This window comes from Silurus meridionalis, chromosome 10, assembly GCF_014805685.1.
Source record: "Silurus meridionalis isolate SWU-2019-XX chromosome 10, ASM1480568v1, whole genome shotgun sequence".
NCBI classification, from domain to species: Eukaryota; Metazoa; Chordata; class Actinopteri; order Siluriformes; family Siluridae; genus Silurus; species Silurus meridionalis.
The window spans coordinates 28,400,134-28,423,444 of record NC_060893.1 but is presented as its reverse complement, the minus strand read 5'-3'; the positions used below and the strand labels follow the sequence as shown (position 1 = coordinate 28,423,444).

The 23,311-nt window shown below is 41.3% G+C and overlaps 2 protein-coding genes across 5 annotated transcripts; one reads left to right on the top strand and one right to left on the bottom strand.

Annotated features, from left to right (window-relative positions):
- Positions 1-1,692: 1,692 nt before the first annotated feature.
- Positions 1,693-20,342, bottom strand: LOC124392180. 4 transcript variants are annotated; one of them, XM_046858943.1, is made up of 6 exons: positions 20,091-20,280; positions 19,494-19,838; positions 3,377-3,544; positions 3,255-3,289; positions 2,486-2,617; positions 1,693-2,079 (listed from the first exon to the last, which is right to left on the bottom strand). In XM_046858943.1, the coding sequence occupies exons 1-5, from the start codon at positions 20,272-20,274 to the stop codon at positions 2,525-2,527; spliced, it is 825 nt and encodes a 274-aa protein (XP_046714899.1). In that variant the 5' UTR covers positions 20,275-20,280; the 3' UTR covers positions 1,693-2,079; positions 2,486-2,524. The 4 variants fall into 4 exon arrangements, with proteins under 4 accessions (XP_046714899.1, XP_046714902.1, XP_046714900.1 ...); XM_046858946.1 differs by lacking the exons at positions 1,693-2,079; positions 2,486-2,617; positions 3,255-3,289; positions 3,377-3,544 and adding exons at positions 14,856-15,712; positions 18,283-18,339; positions 18,416-18,568 and having other exon boundaries at positions 20,091-20,339; XM_046858944.1 differs by lacking the exons at positions 1,693-2,079; positions 2,486-2,617; positions 3,255-3,289; positions 3,377-3,544 and adding exons at positions 17,045-17,826; positions 18,283-18,317; positions 18,416-18,568 and having other exon boundaries at positions 20,091-20,342.
- Positions 12,920-14,855, top strand: LOC124392182. The gene is made up of 2 exons (XM_046858948.1): positions 12,920-14,100; positions 14,194-14,855. Exons 1-2 carry the CDS (start codon positions 14,026-14,028, stop codon positions 14,839-14,841), a joined length of 723 nt encoding a protein of 240 aa, XP_046714904.1. The 5' UTR covers positions 12,920-14,025; the 3' UTR covers positions 14,842-14,855.
- Positions 20,343-23,311: the final 2,969 nt, after the last annotated feature.

Here is a 23,311-nt window from a genome sequence, read left to right as displayed (position 1 = left end):
CCAGAGTTGTGGAGGCTGTGGACCCTGAGGGGGCACAGTTCGTAGCGGCTGGTCTCTTTACCAAGGTAGTAGAAACCCTTCTCCACTCCAGAGCTCCCTCCATGAGGAGGTCGTATGCCGCATGATAGCGACTGTTCACGTCATGGAGCACCATGACCTCGAACCAGTTAACTGCCTGATTGGTTCGGTTCTGGAGTTCTTACAGGAACAGTTTGCCACAGGGTTAACCCCTTCAACCCTGAATGTTTACGTGTTCGCCATCGCAGCATATATCACCCCGCCGCAGTCACTGGGTAGGCACCCACTGGTGACACGTTTCCGCCGCGGCACCCGGAGGCTGAGGCCCGGGACGCGACCCAGAGTGCCTGTCTATCAGAGCCCCCTTCGAGCCCTTGGCCGAGGTGGCCCTTAGGTTTCTGGCTATTAAGACCACCTTCCTCTTGGTGATTTCCTTCCTGAAAAGGATCGGGGATCTGCAGGCTCTGTCCGTGGCCCTGTCTGGAGTTTGCCCCTGGCATGGCCAGAGTGTTTCTCTATCCGAAACCTGGGTACATACCTAAGGTGCCTTTAGCTCCCACACGACCTGTCGTGTTACAGGCATTCTGCCCTCCTCCATTCACAGCCCTCGACCAGGAGCGACAGAACCGACTGCGAGCACTGGACACTTACCTTCACAGGATGAGTCCATGGAGGAAGTCGGAGCAGCTGCTTGTCTGCTACGGTCTTAACAGGAAAGGTTTCCCGGCCAATAAGCAGACATTGAGCAGGTGGGTAGTGGATGCAATTGTGTCAGCTTACGAGTCCTCTGGCCTCCCTGCACAGCTTGGGGTCCGAGCTCACTCCACCCAGAGTGTGGCGGCCTCTATGGCCTGGTCCACTGAAGTGCGACTTCAGGACATCTGTGACGCTGCGGGTTGGTCCACACCGCTGACCTTTTTTTTTTTTACTGTTTTATGACCTTGACCTCAGAGCTACCCCAGGCTCCTCTGTCCTACATGCAGGAGCCGAGGCCCTCACTCTCGAGGCAGGGTCTGGTTAGTGTGGCGTGAATGGACACTCGTTCCCAAAGCGTTACGATGCAGCTCGAGTTCCCGAAGGGGAAAGTCTCTAGGTTACGACCATAACCCTAGTTCCCTGAGGAAACGAGACGCTGCATCTCCGTGCCACACTCCCTGCATCCCTGCGGCACTTACCTTCTCTCGTGCAGAAGCTAGCGTCTTTTCCATCTCGCCGATGACGTCACGTCTAAACGCCTATTGGTCAGATTACACACGTGGTTCAGAGCGCGGTCACGCAGGGGCGTTTCCAAAGCGTTACGACGCAGCATCTCAGATATCAATTTCCTGAAACATTTTCATATGTTTTAATGTTACAAACACACAACAATCTAGTGAATGAAAACGAAACAGTAATTTTGTGCACTAATAATGATAAAATGATTGAATAAAAGTAGGACTAAGTAGGACATTAAGAAGACGGTTGGTGACGGTTGACTGACGTCTGTTCAAATCAGCTACATAAAGCGAGCAGGGCACCAATGGAGCATGTCATATCAGTGAATCGATTATTGTGTCTTAAAATATTCATTCACAAACTACATTTTTTTGTGTGTGAATGACTTTTAGAATCATTACAACACAGATTGCTTCAATAAAACTACATGTTGGTTGCCAAGCAACAATTTATTCCAATAGTAAATGATTCATGTAAGACTGTTGGTAGAACAAAATGAAATAAAAAAAAGTCTCTAGTTATTACCTTCTCAGGTTTTTTACAGAATTCTTTTAATAAAACATGTTATGCTTGCATGTGAAAAAATATTATCAAAAATAATGAGAGAAATAACAAGAGATGAACAATCAGCCGTGTGGTCTGTGGAAAGAAATGACCTGAAAGTTCACCTCATACATAGCAATAGATTGACATGGGAATAAAGTCGGAGATGTACAGCAGCTCAGCTTTCCCTGGGATTAAGTTTAATATGATCTTCTATTCATGGTGAGATCTCTAATAAACATACTGAGATCAAAGCAGAAACATAATTAAGAGGATGAGTTATGGTTCATCAGCATTTGGCAACTAAAAAACAAAGTGTGAAAATAATGTTATTAAAAAATAAAACAATAAAAAACAAAACAAAAAAAACAATCAAATACAGAGGTTTTAAGTGTAAACTGAAAATACATAACCTTGTTAAAGCTTTACTTTTTAGCAGGCTACATAAACATGGATATGCTTATTTTTTAAACAAAAAAAGTATATATATATATATTTGTTACCATGATTTAAGCATTTCTCCGTATATATACACTGTATATATAAAACACACAGACGATAGATAGATAGATAGATAGATAGATAGATAGATAGATAGATAGATAGATAGATAGATAGATAGATAGATATAGATAGATAGATATCATTTTTATTTGATTAATTATTTGAAATTCATTAATATTTGTATATACCCTGTATTGTAATATACCTTGTGCTTGTCAGTGTCTCTGCAGCTGTGAGGTAACAGTTAGGAATCAGTCCTGCAGTCTGACTTGATGTTCGTAGCAGATGCAGTGGACATTCTTTTGTACTGAACAGTGGTATAATAAATGTTTTCAGCCTGCAGAGAGATTCAGGTGATGAATCAGCACTAAACTTTTTACTTCTGTTTATTGTGGAAAGTTTATTTCTGTAGCATAACATTAGACTTATAATTGCTACTGCATCATAAATAAATGAGTTCAGCTTTAAACAGTTTTTTTTCCAAGCAGAAAACTTTGTATCAGATGTGTGCATATGGACTGGGATTTTACTTCAAGATGCAAAAGTCGACTTTTTCATGTTTTAAAAATACAAACCTGTAAAATATTTGTAGACATAAGAATTAAACAAGTTTTAAATCATGGCCTTGGTATAAATATAAAATGAGGCCAATCCAATCAAAAACAAACCCATTTTCCAGCCACATACAAGTCATTTTATTGAAACAATATAATATTTCTACAGTATATTCAACCCCCAACTCTGAAAGTCTGAAATTGCTAAACCCCAAGTATAGACAGATAATTCTGTAAACAAAACATAAAACTAAAAAGTAAAATCAGAATAAATAATGGAAGTATTTTTTTATCAAATATATGTAATTACAATAAAGCAAGATAACTGGAGTGTAGCAGCTCTTCAAAATAAACATATTTTAAAAAACCATAACAAAGGAGTAAAAATGTTGGATTTGCCATTAATGTAAGAGTTCCTACCTTGTCAGTGGAGATCGGTGGTGTGACTGCAGCATCTGCATGATGATATTTATTTTTCTTAAAGAGAATTTCATTAGTATAAATATAAAAATCATATATAAATATTCAGCCTGTAATTTCACCTCTAGTCTCATCTAGAACCCTGCTGCAGAACACACACATGCAGAGGTTTATTAGGACGGAGACAGAGCACACACACATTAGAATCACATTTGTAATCCAGCAAGTCCCATTTCTAGCAGGCGGCTGTGAATCTGAAGCCTCAAATGAAGATCCATTATTGCTGCCACCTAAAACACACACAGAAGCACACAGAGATCTCTTTAGAATAGTTTAATGTTTTCCTCTTAGCCATTTTTGGGTGTTTTTAGCGACGGAGACCAAGCTTTCTGACACTGGCCAGCATTTCTCTCTAGAATCCCTTGATAGTCTTTAGATTTTATTGTACTGTGCACAGATTCAAGACACCCTGTGCCAGATGCAGCAAAGCAGCCCCAGAACATAACAGAGCCTCCTCCATGTTTCACAGTAGGGATAGTGTTCTTTCCTTGATATGCTTAATTTATCTGTCTGTGAACATAGAGCGTCTCTAGGTTACCAACTTAACCCTAGTTTCCAGAGGGAACGAGAAGCTGCTTCGAAACGCTTTGGGAACGCTCCTGCGTTGTCCAAGCTCTGAACCACGTGTGAAATCTAGCCAATAGGCAAGATGTGACGTCATAGACAGGCGACGTCCCGTAAACCAGAACAGCTGCACCGACCGCCTCCATGGACTCGTCCTGTGGAGACAAGCGTCCAGTGCTTGAGGAGTTCGTCCTGGGACCACAAGAGGACCGTCGTTAGCGTTACGTGACAACAAGGAGTCCCTAAAACGGGGCCTCGGGACAGAACGTTGGGTCCTTCCATGCATCCAAGGCTCGAAGGGCACACCGCGAGAACTTGATGGTACGAAACAGACTCCCTCTGGGGGAGAACCCTTCTGCCCCAGAGCCACCACTACAGGGGCCTCATGTGGAGAAGGCCGAGTGGAATTACACTGGACACTGCCGCCATGAGACCCAGCAGCCTGACTACGGTGAGGATGACTTCAAACCGGGCGGGAGACAACCATGCCCGCAACCTGGCCGAGTACCACACCACACCGGGAAAAGTGGTTTTCCGCGCTGCAGAAAGTACACTCTACCTGGCATTTCAGTCGGAACCCCAGTATCTACATGCAGGCGAGAATGACATCTCAATGAAAAACTGCATGGTGCTCTAAACGCCAATGCTTTAAATGCTCATCAGGGATAAATGCACACCATTCACCTTGACTGTTGATTTCTGTAAAGCTGCTTTGAGACAATGTCTGTTGTGAAAAGCGCTATACAAATAAACTTAACTTGACTTGACTAAACGAGCCAATATCAACCAATCGTCGATATAATACAAAATGTGGATGCCCTGAAGCCGCAGCTGGGTCAGTGCCACGTTCACGCACTTTGTAAAGGTACGGGGTGAGAGTGCTAGGCCAAACATGAGGACTGATACTGGTAAGCTTCGCCCCAAAAGCAACCTCAGGAACCTCCCATGTGTGGTGAAGGACGGCTGCGTGGGAGCATGCGATTTCCAGATCTAACGTATGACAAATCAGTCCTCAGACTTGATCTGAGACACGACCTCTCTGAGTGAGTATCCTGAACCCGAGCCTCATAAGTGAGTGGTTCAAGGAGTGGAGAGCCAGAATAAGATGCAACCCGCCATCTTTCTTCGGAACAATGAAGTACAGGCTGTAGTAGCCTGAATCTCTGATTGAGAAGGATGGAACCACCTTGATGGCCCAATTCCTCAGGAGAGTACGCACCTCCTGTTCCAGGACCAGAGCCTGCACGGGTCCCACCAGACACGTCCCGTTGAACCGGGGAGGAGAAGACGCGAACTGAATCGCGCAGCCCTTCTCCACAGTACGCAGGACCCCCGAGAGACACCTGGCAGCCTTTCAGACTGACAGAAAGTTCCACAGGGGAACCAACACCTCGGGGCTGGCCCCTAACCCACTCAGAGAGGCTGGAGCGGTGCTCTGCAGCTGACTAAACCTCCTGAGAGGTGGCGGACCACCCCATCCGCAGCGAACTTGCAAGCGGAATACGGGGCGCAAAACCGCTGGAGGGAAGCCGCGCCCTGAACACATCCCATGGTAGACAGCCCCCCTGAACCTGAACGGCAGGAGCAGCCTACTGCGGCTGTTGAAGCCCCCTGAGAGGCGGTGGATGAGCCCCATTTGCAACTAACTTTTGGGTGGAATAAGGGAGTTAACCGCTGGAGGGAGGCAGCGTCCTGAACAGTCTCTTGGTGGTGCCGGGGACCATAGCATGAGTGCCACCAGTGGCCCCTAGGACCTCCCTGCGGAAATCAAGTGGCAACGCACTCTTACCGGGCTATTTTGCTGTGCCTCGACGTATCAGGGCGAGGCTGCCGCCGAGCAGCCCCATTGGAGCGGTGAGGAAGTACCACTGAAACGCCACCGCAGTCTCCTAAACCCACCAGCAATCGCCCTTACCTACAGCGTTACCAGGTCAGGCCAGGAGGGGTCACCGGGGTGCTCAGAAGGAAGCTCACACCATCCCCCATAGCTGGCCAGCCTGGTATGCCTGCAACACACTCATCGTGTGGAAGCAACCCGCGGCCTGACCTGCTGCTTAGCCCTACTTACCAGAGCCAAGCGGCTCTTTGTAGGCAACCGATAGCCTTCATAGACGCCACATTTGGGGAGAGATAGCCAGCTAGCATCTCTACCACAGGTGGCATCGTCCCGTAGCCATGCTACTTAGTCCCAATAACATTCGTGCAAAGCAAGAAACTTAGGAATAGCATGCACGCACAAGGGATTCCCAGGACCCAGACACCTCGGTGTGCAGATCAGGGAAGGCGCTGAGGCTGTGACACAGGGCGCAGGAAACGCACATCCAGCTCACTGGGTGCGCGCTGCTTTCGCTACATGACCAGCCAAGCTAGATCCAGCTCAAACCCGGCCCGTGCCATGACCTCAAGGAGCTCCTCGTACAGCACAGGCTGTACGGAGTCCGCAGGCTCACTAGCATCCATAATTTTATCCTCCTCGGAGAGAGAGGCATGTAACGCCATGCCGCCTGCACCAGAAGAAGAATCAGCCGCCAGGCATGCTTCCCCGAAATTTCCGAAATTTCTTCCACCAGGAATTAAGTGCTCTCCCCAGGGAACGGGAGCTCGGCTAGCAGCCGGGAGTGCATAGCCACATGGCTAAAATGCTAACAGCCCATACCTTTGAGAGCCGACTAAGCACGCTCCTAAGCTAAGCAAACAGCACTTCGGCTGCGTAGATGGAATTCTGCCTGCATTTAAGCTCATGACTGCACAGATAACACACGCAAAGCGCTTACCTGAACGAGCAGAAGCTAATGTCGCTACCACCGCACAGCCATATTGTAGCTTTCTGATTTACACAACGTAGCCTGTATATGACGTCACGTCTTGCCTATTGTCTAGATTTCACACGTGGTTCAGAGCGTGGGCAACGCAGGGGCGTTCCCAAAGCGTTTCGACGCAGCTTTGAGTTCCCGAAGGGGAACTGATGTGCCTTGGAAAAACGTTCCATTTTTGTCTCCTCTGTCCATAGGACATTCTCCCAGAAGCTTTGTGGCTTGTCAACATGTAGTTTGGCATATTCCAGTATGGCTTTTTCATGACTTGTTTTCAACAATGGTGTCCTCCTTGGTCGTCTCCCATGTAGTCCACTTTGGCTCAAACAACGACGGATGGTGCGATCTGACACTGATGTTCCTTGAGCATGGAGTTCACCTTGGATCTCTTTAGAAGTCTTTCTGGGCTCTTTTTTACCATTCGGATTATCCATCTCTTTGATTTGTCATCAATTTTCCTCCTGCAGCCATGTCCAGGGAGGTTGGCTACAGTCCCCTGGATCTTAAATTTTTGAATAATATGTGCAACTGTAGTCACAGGAACATCCAGCTGCTTAGAGATGGTCTTATAGCCTTTACCTTTATCATGCTTGTCTATAATTTTCTTTCCATGTTGAGTGTAGTACACATCATGTTACCAGACAACACAGTGTCTATCTGGAGCCCTATATATAGGCCCACTGACTGATTACAAGATTGTAGACACCTGTGATGCTAATTACTGGACACACCTTGAATTAACATGTCCCTTTGGTCACATTATTTTGAGTCTTTTCTAGGGGTACCATAATTTTTGTCCAGGCCTGTTTCATGAGTTTATTTTTTTAAATAATGCAGATAAAGAATGGTTGAAAAGCAATGTCTGACTTTCATAAGTTAACATTCATAGAATTTTTATTTATTATTACTTTTGTCAGATAAAGTTTTTTTCTGTGACCATTGTGAGTTTTTCTTTTATTGACCGAAAGGTACCAACAATTTTGTCCACGTGTGTAACATGATCTGAATTTTAGTGATCAGTGATCCTTGAATAATAAGCCGTATTTTGCTGCTCTAATAAATCGGATAATAGTTTTGGTTAAGTGTATCCAGGAAACTGCACAAGAAATAAAAATATATGTTTTGATAAAGCATTTAACACGAAACACATCCAAAATGTGGTTTAGAATTTACACATGGCTCCCTGGTTAATGTGACTGAAATGTGTTCAAAAAGCACATCATTTACATAATTTTACTGTTCACATAAATGTGTAAAAATGGCAAACTTTTAAAACATTGTACTTTCTAATTAATTCTATTGGACCTATATTCTAAACTTAATTAGACCGGTATGTGTAGATACAATTCACAAAGATAAATGGGACCACATCTGTTGCATTGTCAGGGGTCTATAGCGAGGCATAAATCCTAATGTTCTTTTTCAAAAGCATATTTATAAAACCTTGAAATGTATAACTATAGATCCAAACTGCATAATTATGCAATATGTAATTTTGGAAATGAGCACAACCTCAATCTCTTAGCATTTAAATTTAACATATATTTAAAACCACAAAATTATAAATTCAGCATTAATAAATATATATATTCTATAACCTTTATTCACAATTTAAGATTCAAGATAGTTATGAATGTGTTTATACTTTTATTTTAGTGCTGGTAATTTCATGTCCCAAAATGTCAGTAAAATTCATAATATTTTTAATAGCATTAAATAAATATGTATGAATATAAATTTGTACAAAATCCAAGACAACATCAGTAAAGTGTGTAAATGAAGTTTAGTTACTGACCTGGAAAGTTCAGTCTGATGAGTTTCCCAAACTGAATGTGTGTCTCATCATTTCGTCCTCCACAGTAATAAAACCCCAGATCCGTCTCTCGAACTCCAATAATCACTAAACTGACTGAACTGCTGCTTTCTGTTAAATAAAAGTGACTCTCATCTACATTATAATCCACATAAAAGTGTTTGTTCAGCTTCCTTTGTCTGGCTGATATAATCTGCCTCAACCCTGCTGAGATCATCTGATACCAGGATTTCTCTGAGTAATTAGTGATGTTACAGAGCAGAGTGATGTTTGCTCCTGGAGAAACAGATATGAGATCAGCTGAAATGTTCTGAAGGAGACTCGGCCTAATGAGACCTGAAAGAACAACAGCACATGAAGAGAGAAGATTCATCTCCACTCTGTAAACTCTAGAAACACACAGCTCACAGCTCAACTCCCTTTAAAACATGTTTGTTGTAGAACTGAGTGCACTAATCTCTATACAGACGTCCTGAACACAGCTAATGTGGAAAGTACTTATGATTTAGTCCAAAATCTTCTATTTATTTGTAGTGAACTCACCAAACAGCAGCTGCAGAGTAAACAGAAGCAGATACGCTGCCATTTCTAACACACTTCCTCCTCTGAGCATGTGAACAGAGATGTTCTAGTGTTCTGCTTTAACTGCTTCACCTCCTACATCCTGTCCTTCTCTTCTCTTCTGTCATGCTATCCCACATTTTGTGATTTTTATTTCAGCACATACTCAATAAATAAGTACACTTAAAGACAGAATCATTAAGTAAACAGTCTAGAGTTAAAAGAGAAGCCAGAAATTACTCTGTGTAGGTCACAATAGATTTAGTTGTTTCACATGTGTATGTTGTTTATGATCTAATTTGTTTTTACACCCAACGTGAAAGTCTCCACAGCCCAGTTACAAGTCTGGACATAACTGACACTGCATTGTTACTCCCTGTTATATTAAAAATTAATGTTATTTATTTCTTCGTATTCTGACATCCATGTGAGCTTTTATATTATAATTCTTTAATGGAACAAAAAATGGACTAGGGTCAAAAAGCAAAGCAATGGGGCTGAGCTAATGCGAAATAAACAAACTTAAAGATAAGATAAACAAAAGCCATACATAGGGTACAGTTGCTAAATGCTCCAAAACACTATGAAATAAATAAAATAAAATGTGTAAGCAAATGTGGGGAAATATAAAACAGGTGCGTAAACATTGAAAAGGAAATGGAGCAGACAACAAAGAAAGAATATGTTAGTGATTGTATGTTCTGGGTTAGAATTCTCCAAAGTAGCCATGACATAGCCTCACCAATAATCTCCTAACCCCCATAGAGAACGGTTCTTGAAAGACGCAAACCTAGGACCTGGATTTGGACCTTGACCTATAATATATATAGTTTTTATAGTAATGTAAGTGGGTATAAGTAAAATATAATTTTACTCATAAAAAATATTATTTTTACAATTTATTTTTAAATAATGCAGTACAAAATAATATAATAATGTATTTGTCTAATATCTGTAGTTTACACATATGGTGTGTTTTATTACATTTTCAGTATTGGGGCAGCATGGTGATAGTGTTTTATTCTGCATATGAATGCATGATGTGCTGCAATGGACAAGCGCCACATCCTACATCACAAACCCAGTGTTGCTGAGACTCCAAATCTACTGAATAAATGAAATACATTCACGCGTAACTATACCTTGTTTGAATCACTTGCCTGTCAAATATAGAAGCTGCAATGTACAAAATTAAATGAATAATAAAATATAAGCACAACAGTAAATATAAAATAAATGCACATCAAATAACAAGCAAACCTTTTTAGAACAGAAAAAAGCTGAACCTATAATAAAGTGATGCAGCTTATTGTAACATACAGTAAATATCATGCGCTCAAATTTAAATATCAGAATAGATAATAATACATTAATTATTTCATCATTGCAAAATAAAGACAGCTGTTGTTAAAAAAGTGTAACATGAGAAAATGAAATATTTAAACATCACCATGTGAAAAACTTTCTTCTGTTTTCTATTTATTTTCAATCAAAATATTTTTTATTATAATTTTTTTATTACTTTAATAAACTGAAATCTGAAACTTTCTTTTTTTTATAAATTTCATAAAATTTGTTGTACTGTATTATTTCAAATTTGGGATGTATATTAATAATTTTATGTGATTGCAGATTATTCTGTGTGAAAGCACTGATGGATGATTATAAACAACTTTGCAGGGTCAAAAACAGAAACCACAATGGAAAACTCATATTCCTATTTCTATCTGCTGCTAAAACCACACACACACACACACACACACACACTCACACACACACACACACACACACACACACGCATGCACTCACACTCACAAACACACACACACGCACACACACGCATGCATGCACTCACACTCACAAACACACACACACACACACACACACACACACACACGCCCACTCACACACACACACACACACGCATGCATGCACTCACACTCACAAACACACACACACACACACACACACACACACACACACACACACACACATACAGCAGAGGAAATTAAATAAAAAGGAATGTGCAGGTCAGTGTGAAACTAAAATGCAGTGTTGAACACATTTAAAACTAATCAAACTGATCACAGCTTTTACATTTAAAGTCATTAATTAAAGTAATGAATAAATGATGGTTTCATCATTATAGGATTGCAGGATTGCTTGAGCAAGATTTTCAAAACACTACACACAATTAGCACAACCACACACCCAATTAGCAAAACACTACAGATCCCTTGCATAATTAAACACTCTTGTAAAAACTATACACTTCTGTGTAAAAACCACACTTTGTTACCATATGAAACACACACGTTTCACATTACTATACTGTTTGCACAAGTTACACTCTGCTGTGATAAACCTAAAACACTTTTAGCACTTCTACTTCCCTATGATTAGAGTAGGCTACCATCAATAAAGTACAAATATAAAGTAAATTCACCAAACACTACACAAGACCAATGTTGCAGACTGAAAAAACTCATTTATTTGTCAACACGCCCAAAATGTTGACATTGAGATTCATAATACTGTAACAAAACGTTACTTCACGTATTGTACTGTAAGTTCACTGTAAAAAAAAAACAAACAAAAAAAAACTAGACATTGTCTCTTCACCTAGCTGGATCTGGCCAGAGAATTTCATCAACATCGCAGGCAATGTTGTCATTAGCAAGGCACCTTGGAAATAAACGTCTTGAATGACGAATCCATCCTTGGATTGCTGCTACCTCCATCTGGTCACAGGCCTCCTCCTCCATGGCTTGGATGAGGGGTACCTCAGCCTGGAGACGGAGATCATATACCTTCCACCACCATGCCGAGAAATACTCTTCTATAGGGTTTAGGAATGGAGAGTATGGTGGAAGATAAAGGACGGTGAAATGTGGATGTTGCTGAAACCAGTTCTGAACCAGAGCAGAGCAGTGGAAAGACACATTGTCCCAGACAACAATGTATTGCATATGATTGATTTGATTTGCTGCTGTTATGTTGTGCAATTGGACCAAGAATGTAAGTATGAGTGCTGTGTTGTAAGGGCCCATATGGGCATGGGGGTGGAGGACCCCATTCTGTGTAATGGCTGCACAGAGTGTTATATTACCCCCACGTTGCCCTGGGACATTGACTATAGCCCTGTGGTCAATGATGTTTCTTCCCCTCTTTCGTGTTCTCATCAGGTTGAACCCAGCCTCATCTATGTAAATGAACTCATGCTGGATCTCCTCTCCATCCATTCGTAAAACTCTCTGAAGAACAGTGTCAAGTCAAGTCAAGTTTATTTGTATAGCGCTTTTCACAACAGACATTGTCTCAAAGCAGCTTTACAGAAATCAACAGTGAAGGTGAATGGTGTGTGTTTATCCCTGATGAGCAGCAGTGGTGACGTGGCAAGGAAAAACTCCCTTAGATGTTATGAGGGAGAAACCTTGAGCGAAACCAAACTCAAAAGGGGAACCCATCCTCATTTGGGTGACATCGAGAGTTTGATCATAAATCTTTCAATAGTACAGAACACTGGAGAGAGAGAACTAACATTAGCACTGGAGTATAAGATTATAAGTAATGTTCTTTCTGCAGTCTTCTACAGTCTATATGGTTAGTAGCTTCTAGTTTTATGAGCTCAGCATTTGTGATCACCACAGATCCAGCATCAGCTTCTCCATGCCAGAGCCTTTAAACACTCCAGGAGGTCTAATGTCAAAACTCCACACATGTAGCGGGATCCAATTGGCACTGGTACGTCTCTAGATGGTTCGGGATGTTTGCGAGTTCGGCATCTACTTCTTCAAAGGTCCGTAATCATCACGAGGTGGGACGTGACTGGAGCTGGAGCAACCTCAGGATGCCTCGGGATGGGGAGAGAAAGAGAAGCAGTGGAGAGAAATTAGCGTAGCTGCTATTCATGATATTACAGTTTTTTCTGAAGGCTTAAGCGCTAATCGTGATTCTTGTAGCACAATTTCTAAAATTATTAATACGTATAGCAAAACCACTCACTGAGTTTGCAAAACTAAAAGCACAAACACTGCTTTGCACTCAGTTTGCAATTTTGTAACACACACTTTGCAAAACTGTAGGCACAATTCACTGCACAACACTCTTTTTGCAGAACTTTAAACACAACTCACTGCTTACACTCAATTACCAAATTTCCAACACACTCCTAGCAAAATTATAGACATGTATGGCTATCATTAACACTATTTTGCCGACTGTTTCACATTTGAAAACTGTTTTAGATAATTAGTTCACTTTGCAATCAGCCTAAGCACTGTAAATAAGCCACAGGTAAGCTGTCTGTGTGGAGTACAATGGAAGAAGCAGTAAGAGTGAGAAGAGTGAGAATCAGAGGAGGCCGAGGAGGCCGAGGGAGAGGATGTGGAGGTGAAGAAGTTGGAGGAAGAGGACGTGGAGGTGAAGAAGCGAGAGGGTTAGAGGAAGTTAGAGGAAGAGGACAAGGAGGAGCAAGAAGAGGACGAGGAGGGGAAAGAGGAAGGGTAAGAAGAGTAAGAAATAGAATAACTGATGACATCAGAGCTACAATAGTGGACCATGTCATCAACCATGGGATGACCCTGAGGGAAGCTGGCCAACGGGTTCAGCCTAATTTGAGCCGCTACACTGTGGCAAGCATCATTAGGACATTTCGAAATGAGAATCGGTAAGTACTTTGTAGCACTGCCATACTCTAATGAGAAACACAACAGTACCATACATGCAAAAATACTGAAATTGTTACTTTACAGAATTGCTAGACGTCCAGATGTTGGGGGCAGAGGAAGAATGTTCACTCCAGAGCAAGAGACCCATATAGTGAACATGGTGATTGCCAATAATGCAATAAGACTGCGCGAAATACAGCAGCGCATAATTGATAATGACACCATCTTTCAAAATATACACAGTGTAAGCATTTCTGCACTAAGTCGTGTACTTGCGCCACAGAATAAGAATGAAGCAAATTTACAGAGTTCCTTTCGAGAGAAACACAGAACGTGTAAAGCAACTGCGATATGACTATGTGCAGGTAAGCTATAGTGTCATTGGTTCTGAATTTGGAAGTGCATACTGTAGTGCTGTGCATGGGCCTGATGTGTTGCATTTGTTTTGTCTTGTCCAGAGAGTGATGGAACTAGAAGCAGATGCAATGGGACATGAGCTACTTTTTGTAGATGAGGCCGGTTTTAACCTCAGTAAAACCAGGAGACGTGGCAGGAACATTACTGGACACCGTGCCATCATCAATGTCCCAGGACAACGTGGTGGTAACATAACCATGTGTGCAGCTATAAGCCAAAATGGTGTTGTTCACCATCATGCAACCATAGGCCCATACAACACTGCACACATTATTGCATTCCTGGACACCTTACATGACATGCTAACTGTTCAGAGACCAGAGCATACCCGATATGTCATCATATGGGACAATGTTAGTTTCCATAGGGCTGCTTTGGTCCGCAACTGGTTTACAGACCACCCATCCTTCATGGCACTCAACCTCCCTCCATACTCTCCATTCTTAAATCCCATCGAGGAGTTCTTCTCTGCCTGGCGCTGGAAAGTGTACGACCGTCATCCTCATCAACAGGTAGCCCTTTTACAGGCAATGGAGGAGGCATGTGGAGATATTGACCAGGCATCATGTCAGGCCTGGATACGGCATTCAAGGAGATATTTTCCCCGGTGCCTTGGACTGGAGGATATTGCATGCGATGTGGACGAAATTTTGTGGCCGGACCCAGAAAGACGACATGATGTAGGCTGATTGTCTTTTTTTTCTTTTTTGTGAAATTACTATTTTGTGTTCTGACTTTGTCTTGGTTTTGATGAGTGTGAATAAACACCAATACTTGAAGTTTGGATCCTTGTATGTTTATATGACACTTTGACAAAAGTATGACCTCAAATTGACATCTGTACACAGAGAAAGCAAAAGCCAGATGTGTTTTGTATTCATACCATCAGTGTGTAGTTGGCACATTGTGTGCTTAGTAGATGATGGCTTGTGTTTACTGTTTGATATGAAAACACTATTTTTACGAAGGTGTGAAGAGTTAATCTAGCTGTGTTCGCTTTTGCAAGAGAACTACAATGTTTTGATAATTGGGTGAAAGGTTTTCTTATTTGTGTGTAGAGTTTTGCAAAAACAGCCAATAGTTACAAAAAATGTGCTTAAGCAATCAGAAAAAACTGTAACAGCACAAGCTGATAATGTGATGTGATCAGATGTTCTGGAGCACAAGGTTATGATGTGATGTGTGTTATGTGTAATGCAAAATTGTGTAGTTCAGTGTAGATCTAGTTTACATATTACAGTACAGAAAAAGATTATGAGACAGTATGCAAGAACACACTGCTAAAGTGAATACATCCCTCTGCATAATCATGCCGCAGTCGTTTCACCCTTTCGAAATTGCGATCGAAAGGCACTCGATAAATTTGCTTCATTTAAATATGTTTTTTTTAGGATGCGTGCTATTGTTGATGTTGAAACCTGATGGATATCGTTGATAATGTTAGCTTGGAGCTGATTGAGTGTTATAACATTGTTGGCCAAAACCATGTTTACTATCTCCCTCTCTTGCTGTTCTTTGAACATAGGAGGTCTTCCCCCTTGTCGTTCCTGACCCTCAATCCTATGTAGAAAAAAAAACAGTATACAATAGTACAGTAATTTCAGATATTTTTACAATTTATCACACTTGCCACTGTGTATCGGCTTAGATTTGACTGTACTCGCTCTCTCTCCCCTAGTCTCTCTCTCTCTCTCGCTTGCTCGCTCTCTCTGCCCCATTCTCTCTCTCTCTCTCTCTCTCTCTCTCTCTCTCTCTCTCTTTCTCTAACACCCCTAATCTCTCTCTCTCTCTCTCTCTCTCTCTCTCTCTCTCTCTCTCTCTCTCACACACCTAATCTCTCTCTCTCCCCTAGTCTCTCTCTCTCTTCCCCTACTTTCTGTCTCTCTCTCTCTCTCTCTCTCTCTCTCACACAAACACTAATCTCCTCTCCCTACTTTCACTCTCTCTCTCTCTCTCTCTCTCTCTCTCTCTCTCTCTCTCTCTCTCTCACCCCATAATCTCTCTCTCTCTCTCTCTCTCTCTCTCTCTCTCACACCCCTAATCTCTCTCTCTCTCTCTCTCTCCCTACTTTCTCTCTCTCTCTCTCTCTCTCTCTCTCTCTCTCTCTCTCACACACCTAATCTCTCTCTCTCTCTCTCTCTCTCTCTCTCTCTCTTTCTCTAACACCCCTAATCTCTCTCTCGCTTGCTCGCTCTCTGCCCCTATTCTCTCTCTCTCTCTCACACACCTAATCTCTCTCACTCTCTTACTCTCCCTACTTTCTCTCTCTCTCTCTCTCTCTCTCTCTCTCTCTCTCTCACACCCCTAATCTCTCTCTCTCTCTCTCTCTCTCTCTCTCTCTCTCTCTCTCACCCCTAATCTCTCTCTCGCTTGCTCGCTCTCTGCCCCTATTCTCTCTCTCTCTCTCTCACACACCCCTAATCTCTCTCTCTCTCTCTCTCCCCTACTTTCTCTCTCTCTCTCTCTCTCTCTCTCTCTCTCTCTCCCCTACTCTCTCTCTCTCTACTCTCTCTCTCTCTCTTCCCCTACTTTCTGTCTCTCTCTCTCTCTCTCTCTCACTCTCTCCCCTAGTCTCCCCACTTTCTGTCTCTCTCTCTCTCTCACAAACACTAATCTCTCTCTCTCTCTCTCTCTCACACCCCTAATCTCTCCCTCCCCTAGTCTCTCTCTTTCTCTTCCCCTACTTTCTGTCTCTCTCTCTCTCTCTCTCGCTCTCTCACAAACACTAATCTCTCTCTCCCTACTTTCTCTCTCTCTCTCTCTCTCTCTCCCCTACTCTCTCTCTCTCTCTCTCTCTCTCTCTCCCCGCTACACTCTCTCTCTCTCTCTCTCTCTCTCTTTAACCTCAGAAATCAGTCTCGTGCTGATCAAACTGATTTTTGAGGAAACGAAAAAAGTAATGATTTCTGACAAAATAAAGTACACTGCAGTGTATACTTGCCTGTTACATCAGAAGTGTACTTTATTGTTACCTCAGAAATCATTTCCTGAAACATTTTCATATGTTTTAATGTTACAAATACACAACAATTTAGTGAATAAAAAAAACAGTAATTTAGTGCACTAATAATGATAAAATGATTGAATAAAAGTAGGATATTAAGAGAACGGTTGGTGACAGTTGACTGATGTGATTCAAATCGGCTACATATATTGAGAAGAGCACATATAAGTGAATCGATTATTGCGTCTTAAAATATGCTCTCTCTGAGGTTCGACGTCACTTTTGCGGCCAGGCGGCAGTGCGACGTCCCCTTCGCGGTCAGGTGACGATCTAACGGCATCCTCGGCAGGACACTGAAGCCGAGTGGAGCGCTCTGAGGAGCCCAGGAGCGGAGCGGAGCTCTCCTGGAAACTCTGGGGTGGTGCGGCATGTCCACGGGAACCCGGGAACAAGACGGCACGCTTGTGGAAACTCTGGAGCAGAGTAGGGCGCTCGTACAAACTCTGAGGCGGAGCGATGCGCTAGTGGAAAGCCTGGGGCGGAGCGCTCGTGGAGACCCTGGGATGGAACGGAGCGTTTGTGGAGACCCTGGGGTGGAGCTCTCCCGGAAACTCTGGAGCGGAACAGACCTCTCCCAGAAACTCTAGAGCGGAATGGAGCTCTCCCGGAAACTCTGGAGCAGAACGGAGAAGCCCAATGAAATGGGTACCCAAATGCGTTCCACAGCTTACTGGCGAGAGAGAGAGTGTTTTCAGACAGGAGAGAGATGTGAAGCGAAACATTGGCGATTTCAGTGGTGTAAAAGGAGAAGTAGAAATCCACATAATCACCAACGCTCCATAAGAATCCGCCTGCCTGCACGTTCCCGAGCCGGCGAGGATGTGTTTTACAGAAATGTTATTAAAACAATATAATATTTCTACAGTATATTCAACCCCCAACTCCCCCACCCCCAAAGTCTAAAATTGCCAAACCCCAAGTATAGACAGATAATTCTCTAAATAAAAAAACATAAAACTAAAAAGTAAAAATTAAAATAAATAATAGAATTATTTTCTTCTCAAATGCATGTAATTACAATAAGGCAGGATAACTGGAATGTAGCAGCTCTTCATACTAAATATTTAAAAAAACAACAACAAAGGAGTAAACACTTTGAATTTGCCATTAATGTAAGAGTTCCTACCTTGTTAGTGGAGATCGGTGATGTGACTGCAGCATCTGCATGATGATAATTATTTTCCTTAAAGAGAATTTCATTAGTATAAATATAAGATCATAAATAAATATTCAGCCTGAAATTTCACCTCTAGTCTCACCTAGAACCCTGCTGCAGAACACACACATGCAGATTATAAGGACGGAGATGGAGCACACACAAATTAGAATCAGATTTGTAATCCAGCAAGTCCCATTTCTAGCAGGCGGCTGTGAATCTGAAGCCTCAGATGAAGATTCATTATTGCTGCCACCTAAAACACACACAGAAGCACACAAAGATCTCAGTATAGTGCTGAGGGAAACTTCAGGAAAGAACATTTGTAAGGCTCAGTGTTTCACATGATCTGAATTTTAGCGATCAGTGATCCTTGAATAATAAACTGTATTTGTTCTGAAGGAGACTTGTCCTAATGAGACCTGAAAGAACAACAGCATATGAAGAGAGAAGATTCATCTTCACTCCAAAATGTGGTTTAGAATTTACACATGGCTCCCTGGTTAATGTGACTGAAATGTGTTTAAAAAGCACATTATATTCAAATCATTTACATAATTTCATTCTTCACATAAATGTGTAAAAATTACAAACTTTTAAAACTTTGTACTTTCTAATTAATTATTATTGGACCTATATTCTAAACTTACTTAGACTGGTATGTGTCGATACAGTTTACAAAGATAAATGGGACCATATCTGTTCAATTTTCAGGGGTCTATAGCGAGGCATAAATCCTAACGTGGATAGCAGACAAGTTTAAAAACTGTCAATCTAGATGAGCAGCAGAATGAATTTACCTCCATTTTCTCAAGATTCTTCTTCAAAGGCACATTTTTAAAACCTTGAAATGTACAACTGCAGACCCAAACTGCATAATAATGCAATATGTATTTTTGGAATAATTGTGAATAAGGGAAATGAGCATAACCTCAAACTCTTAGCATTTAAATAATACATATATTTAAAACCACAAAATTATGAATTCATTAAAAAAAAATATTATATAACCTTTATTCAAGATTTAAGAATTTTATAAATGTGTATACGTTTATTTTAGTGCTGGTAATTTCATGTCCAAAAATGTCATTAATAGCATTAAATAAATATGTATGAATATAAATTTGTACATAATCTAAGACAATATCAAAAAAGTCTGTAAATAAAGTTTAGTTACTGACCTGTAAAGTTCAGTCTGATGAGTTTCCCAAACTGAATGTGTGTCTCATCATTTCGTCCTCCACAGTAATAAAACCCCAGATCCGTCTCTCGAACTCCAATAATCACTAAACTGCTGCTTTCTGTTACATCAAAGTGACTCTTATCTACATTATACTCACTATGAAAGTGTTTGTTCAGGCTGCTTTGTCTGGCTGATATAATCTGCCTCAACCCTGCTGAGATCATCTGATACCAGGATTTCTGTGAGTAATTAGTGATGTTACAGAGCAGAGTGATGTTTGCTCCTGGAGAAACAGATATGAGATCAGCTGAAATGTTCTGAAGGAGACTCGGCCTAATGAGACCTGAAAGAACAACAGCACATGAAGAGAGAAGATTCATCTCCACTCTGTAAACAGAACGCACTCCGATTTATATATATATATATATATATATATATATATATATATATATATATATATATATCATGTTTTATATATATATTTCCTGTGTGTATTTGTATATATATATATATACACATACACATAAAAATACAGACAGGAAACATGAAAGTAAAAATGATTTAGTCCTGTACTATTTATTTGTAGTGAACTCACCAAACAGCAGCTGCAGAGTAAACAGAAGAAAATACTTTGCCATTTCTAACACACTCCCTCCTCTGAACCTGTGAACAGAGACTTTCAAGCCTTCCACTTTTACTGGTTCAGCCCCTACATCCTGTCCTTCTCTTCTGCTATAGAATTTAATACACTTCTTACATGTTATTTTACATTTTGACATTCTTACATTCGTCTGTCAGCACATAATAAATAAATAAGTACACTTAAGCACAGAACCATCAAGTAACCAGGCCAGAGTTAAAAAATAAATAAAAAGCAGCCAGAAATTACTCTGTGTAGGTCACATGTGATACTGTACGCTAAAAAAAGTTGTTTCACATGTGTATGTTGTTTATGATGTAATTTGTTAACATGATTTGGGCTTTGTACAGTCTCCACAGCCCAGTTACAAGTCTGGACATAACTGACACTTCAATGTTACTCACTGTAATATTACAAATTAATGTTATTTATTTCTTCCTATTCTGACAAAATCCTACAGTGGGGCAAATAAGTATTTGATATACTCTTGATTTTTTAAGTTTTCCCACTTACAAAGAACGGAGAAATCTGTAATTTTCATTGTAGGTACACCTCAACTGTAAGAGACAGAATCTAAAAAAAAAATATCCAGAAAATCACATTGTATGACTGTTAAATAATTAATTTCCATTTTAAATCATGAAATAAGTATTTGATCAGCTACCAATCAGCAGGAATTCTGTCTAACACAGACCTGTTAGTTTGTCTGCAAGAGGTCTCCTATTCTCCACTCATTACCTGTATTAATTGCACCTGATTAAACGTGTTACCTGTATAAAAGACACCTGTCCACACACTCAATCAATCAGTCTCCAGCTCTCCTCTTCACTATGGACAAGACCAAAGAACTGTCTAAGGACACTATGGACAAAATTGTAGACCTGCACAAGGCTGGAATGGGCTACAGGACAGGAGGCAAACAGTTTCGTCTGAAGTTTGCCAAAGACCATCTGGATGATCCAGAAGAAGCATGGGATAAGGTCATGTGGTCAGATGAGACCAATATAGAACTTTTTATTATAAACTCCACTCATGTTTGGAGGAAGAAGAAGGATGAGTACAATCCCAAAAACACCATCTAATCTGTAAATCATGAGAGTGGAAACCAAATTAAATCAAATCAAATCAAATCAAATTTTATTTGTTACATACACATACATACAGAGTACGACATGCAGTGAAATGCTTTATATGACTGTCTGGCATGAGAGAATAGAATGGGGAAAAAATAAAACAAAAAAAGGCAGATAAATAAAGAGTATAAACTATGTAAAATATAAAAGATATAAAGATATAAAGATATATATGAGGAAAAAGTGTATATAAAATGTATGCTTGTGAATACAAGGTATGCTTATGTACAGTAAACAGTAATCACATAAGGTGGGTGATGTTCTTAAAGCGCCCTACGCTGATTTTCTTCAAGAGTTTGCTTGTTTTTTTAGACCTCTTGATCAATTTTGATAAAGTGCTGCTTGTAGGAGACTTTAATATTCATGTAGATGATGTAAACGATGCTCTATGATCATCATTTGTCGACTTATTAAACTCTTTTGGGGTTAAACAAAACGTCACCGGACCAACTCATTGCTTTAACCACACACTAGACTTAATAATATCCCACAGAGCAGAGTGATGACATCACAGACCATTATCTCATACTGTACACACTACCGGTAGAGCAGATTGGCCGTGTTTCACCACGTTATTGAGAACTATTGTTCCAACCACTAAGGACAGATTCATAAATAACCTGCCTGATTTATCTCAATTTCTCACGAAACCCATAACTGATAATAATCTTGATGAAATGGCTAACAACATAGACCTTATCCTCACTAGCACATTAGACACCGTTGCCCCCATCCGGTTAAAAAAGGTTAGAGAACAAGCACCTGCACCTTGGTATAATAGACATACTCATGCCCTCAAGAGAACAGCACGTAATCTGGAGAGAAAATGGAGGAAAACTAAATTGAGGTATTTAGAATCGATAAAGACAGTATGCTCAGCTACAGACAGGCGCTAAAAGCTGCTAGAGCTGAACACCTGAGCAAACTCAAAGAAAACAACAAAAACAATCCCAGGTTGTTGATTTCTGTAAAGCTGCTTTGAGACAATGTCTGTTGTGAAAAGCGCAATAGAAATAAACTTGACTTGACTTGACTTGACTTAAAGTGACCGTGTGCGGTGTGGTGTGGTATAAAGTGCACTGTGCCATGCAAGTCCACAGTTTAAGTGAAAGTCCAGAGGTTAAAGTGTTGTAGTGCGAAAAGAAAAATATTTGCAGAAAATTGTGGCGAAGGAGAGAGAGGACCAGCTTTTAGATACTAGGGGTTTCCTGGTTCAAACTCTGAATTGCCTGCGGGAACAAGCTCCTCCTCATTCTCTCTGTGTTCGCTTTCAGGGAGCGGAAGCTTTTCCCCAAACGCAACAAAGGAAAGAGTCCATTGTTGCGATGGCTGAGGTCCTGCTTCGTGCTGGAGTCACTCTCTTGAATGGACTCCTCACGTCATGCTCCGAGATGGTGAACGTGTTTACCTCTCCGGCTCTCTCGGTATGCATGCTGTTTGTGCCGCTAGCGGGATCTCAGAGCGTCCCAGATGGTTTTATCCACACACGGCTTCTGGTTGGGAAACGTTCTGATGGTGTTTTTTTACACCGTATCATCCACTAGTTTCCCGATGAATGCCACAACTGCTTCCGTAAACATGTTGAAGTCATCAGAGTTGCGCCTGAACATGTCCCAGTCTGCGTCGTCCAAGGACGAATGTCCCTCTGGAACTTGACCCTTGCCCTGAGGTCGTCAAGCTAGTTTTCCAGTGACTGGACGTTGGCTAACAGGATACTAGGTAAGGGGCGTGGTGTGCGTGTGCCCTCAGCCTGTTCCTTTTGTTCTCCATCAGGATCTCCAGCCAGCATGGGTTCGGGTTTAAAAACGGTGAAAGGTGAGTGCATAGTACACCAATAGACATAAGAGTGCCTCTGTCATATCTAATGATGTCCATCTTGTGTATCTAGAATGATAACTAAGTAAATAAAAATATTAAATAAACAAAAGAAGAGAAAACATAGCCGGAGCTACCGTAGACGTGACGGCAGCCGACCTCACCAGCGGCATCTTGAACATCATGCTTTGGTGTGCATTTCTGCGAAGGGGACAGGACGACTGCACC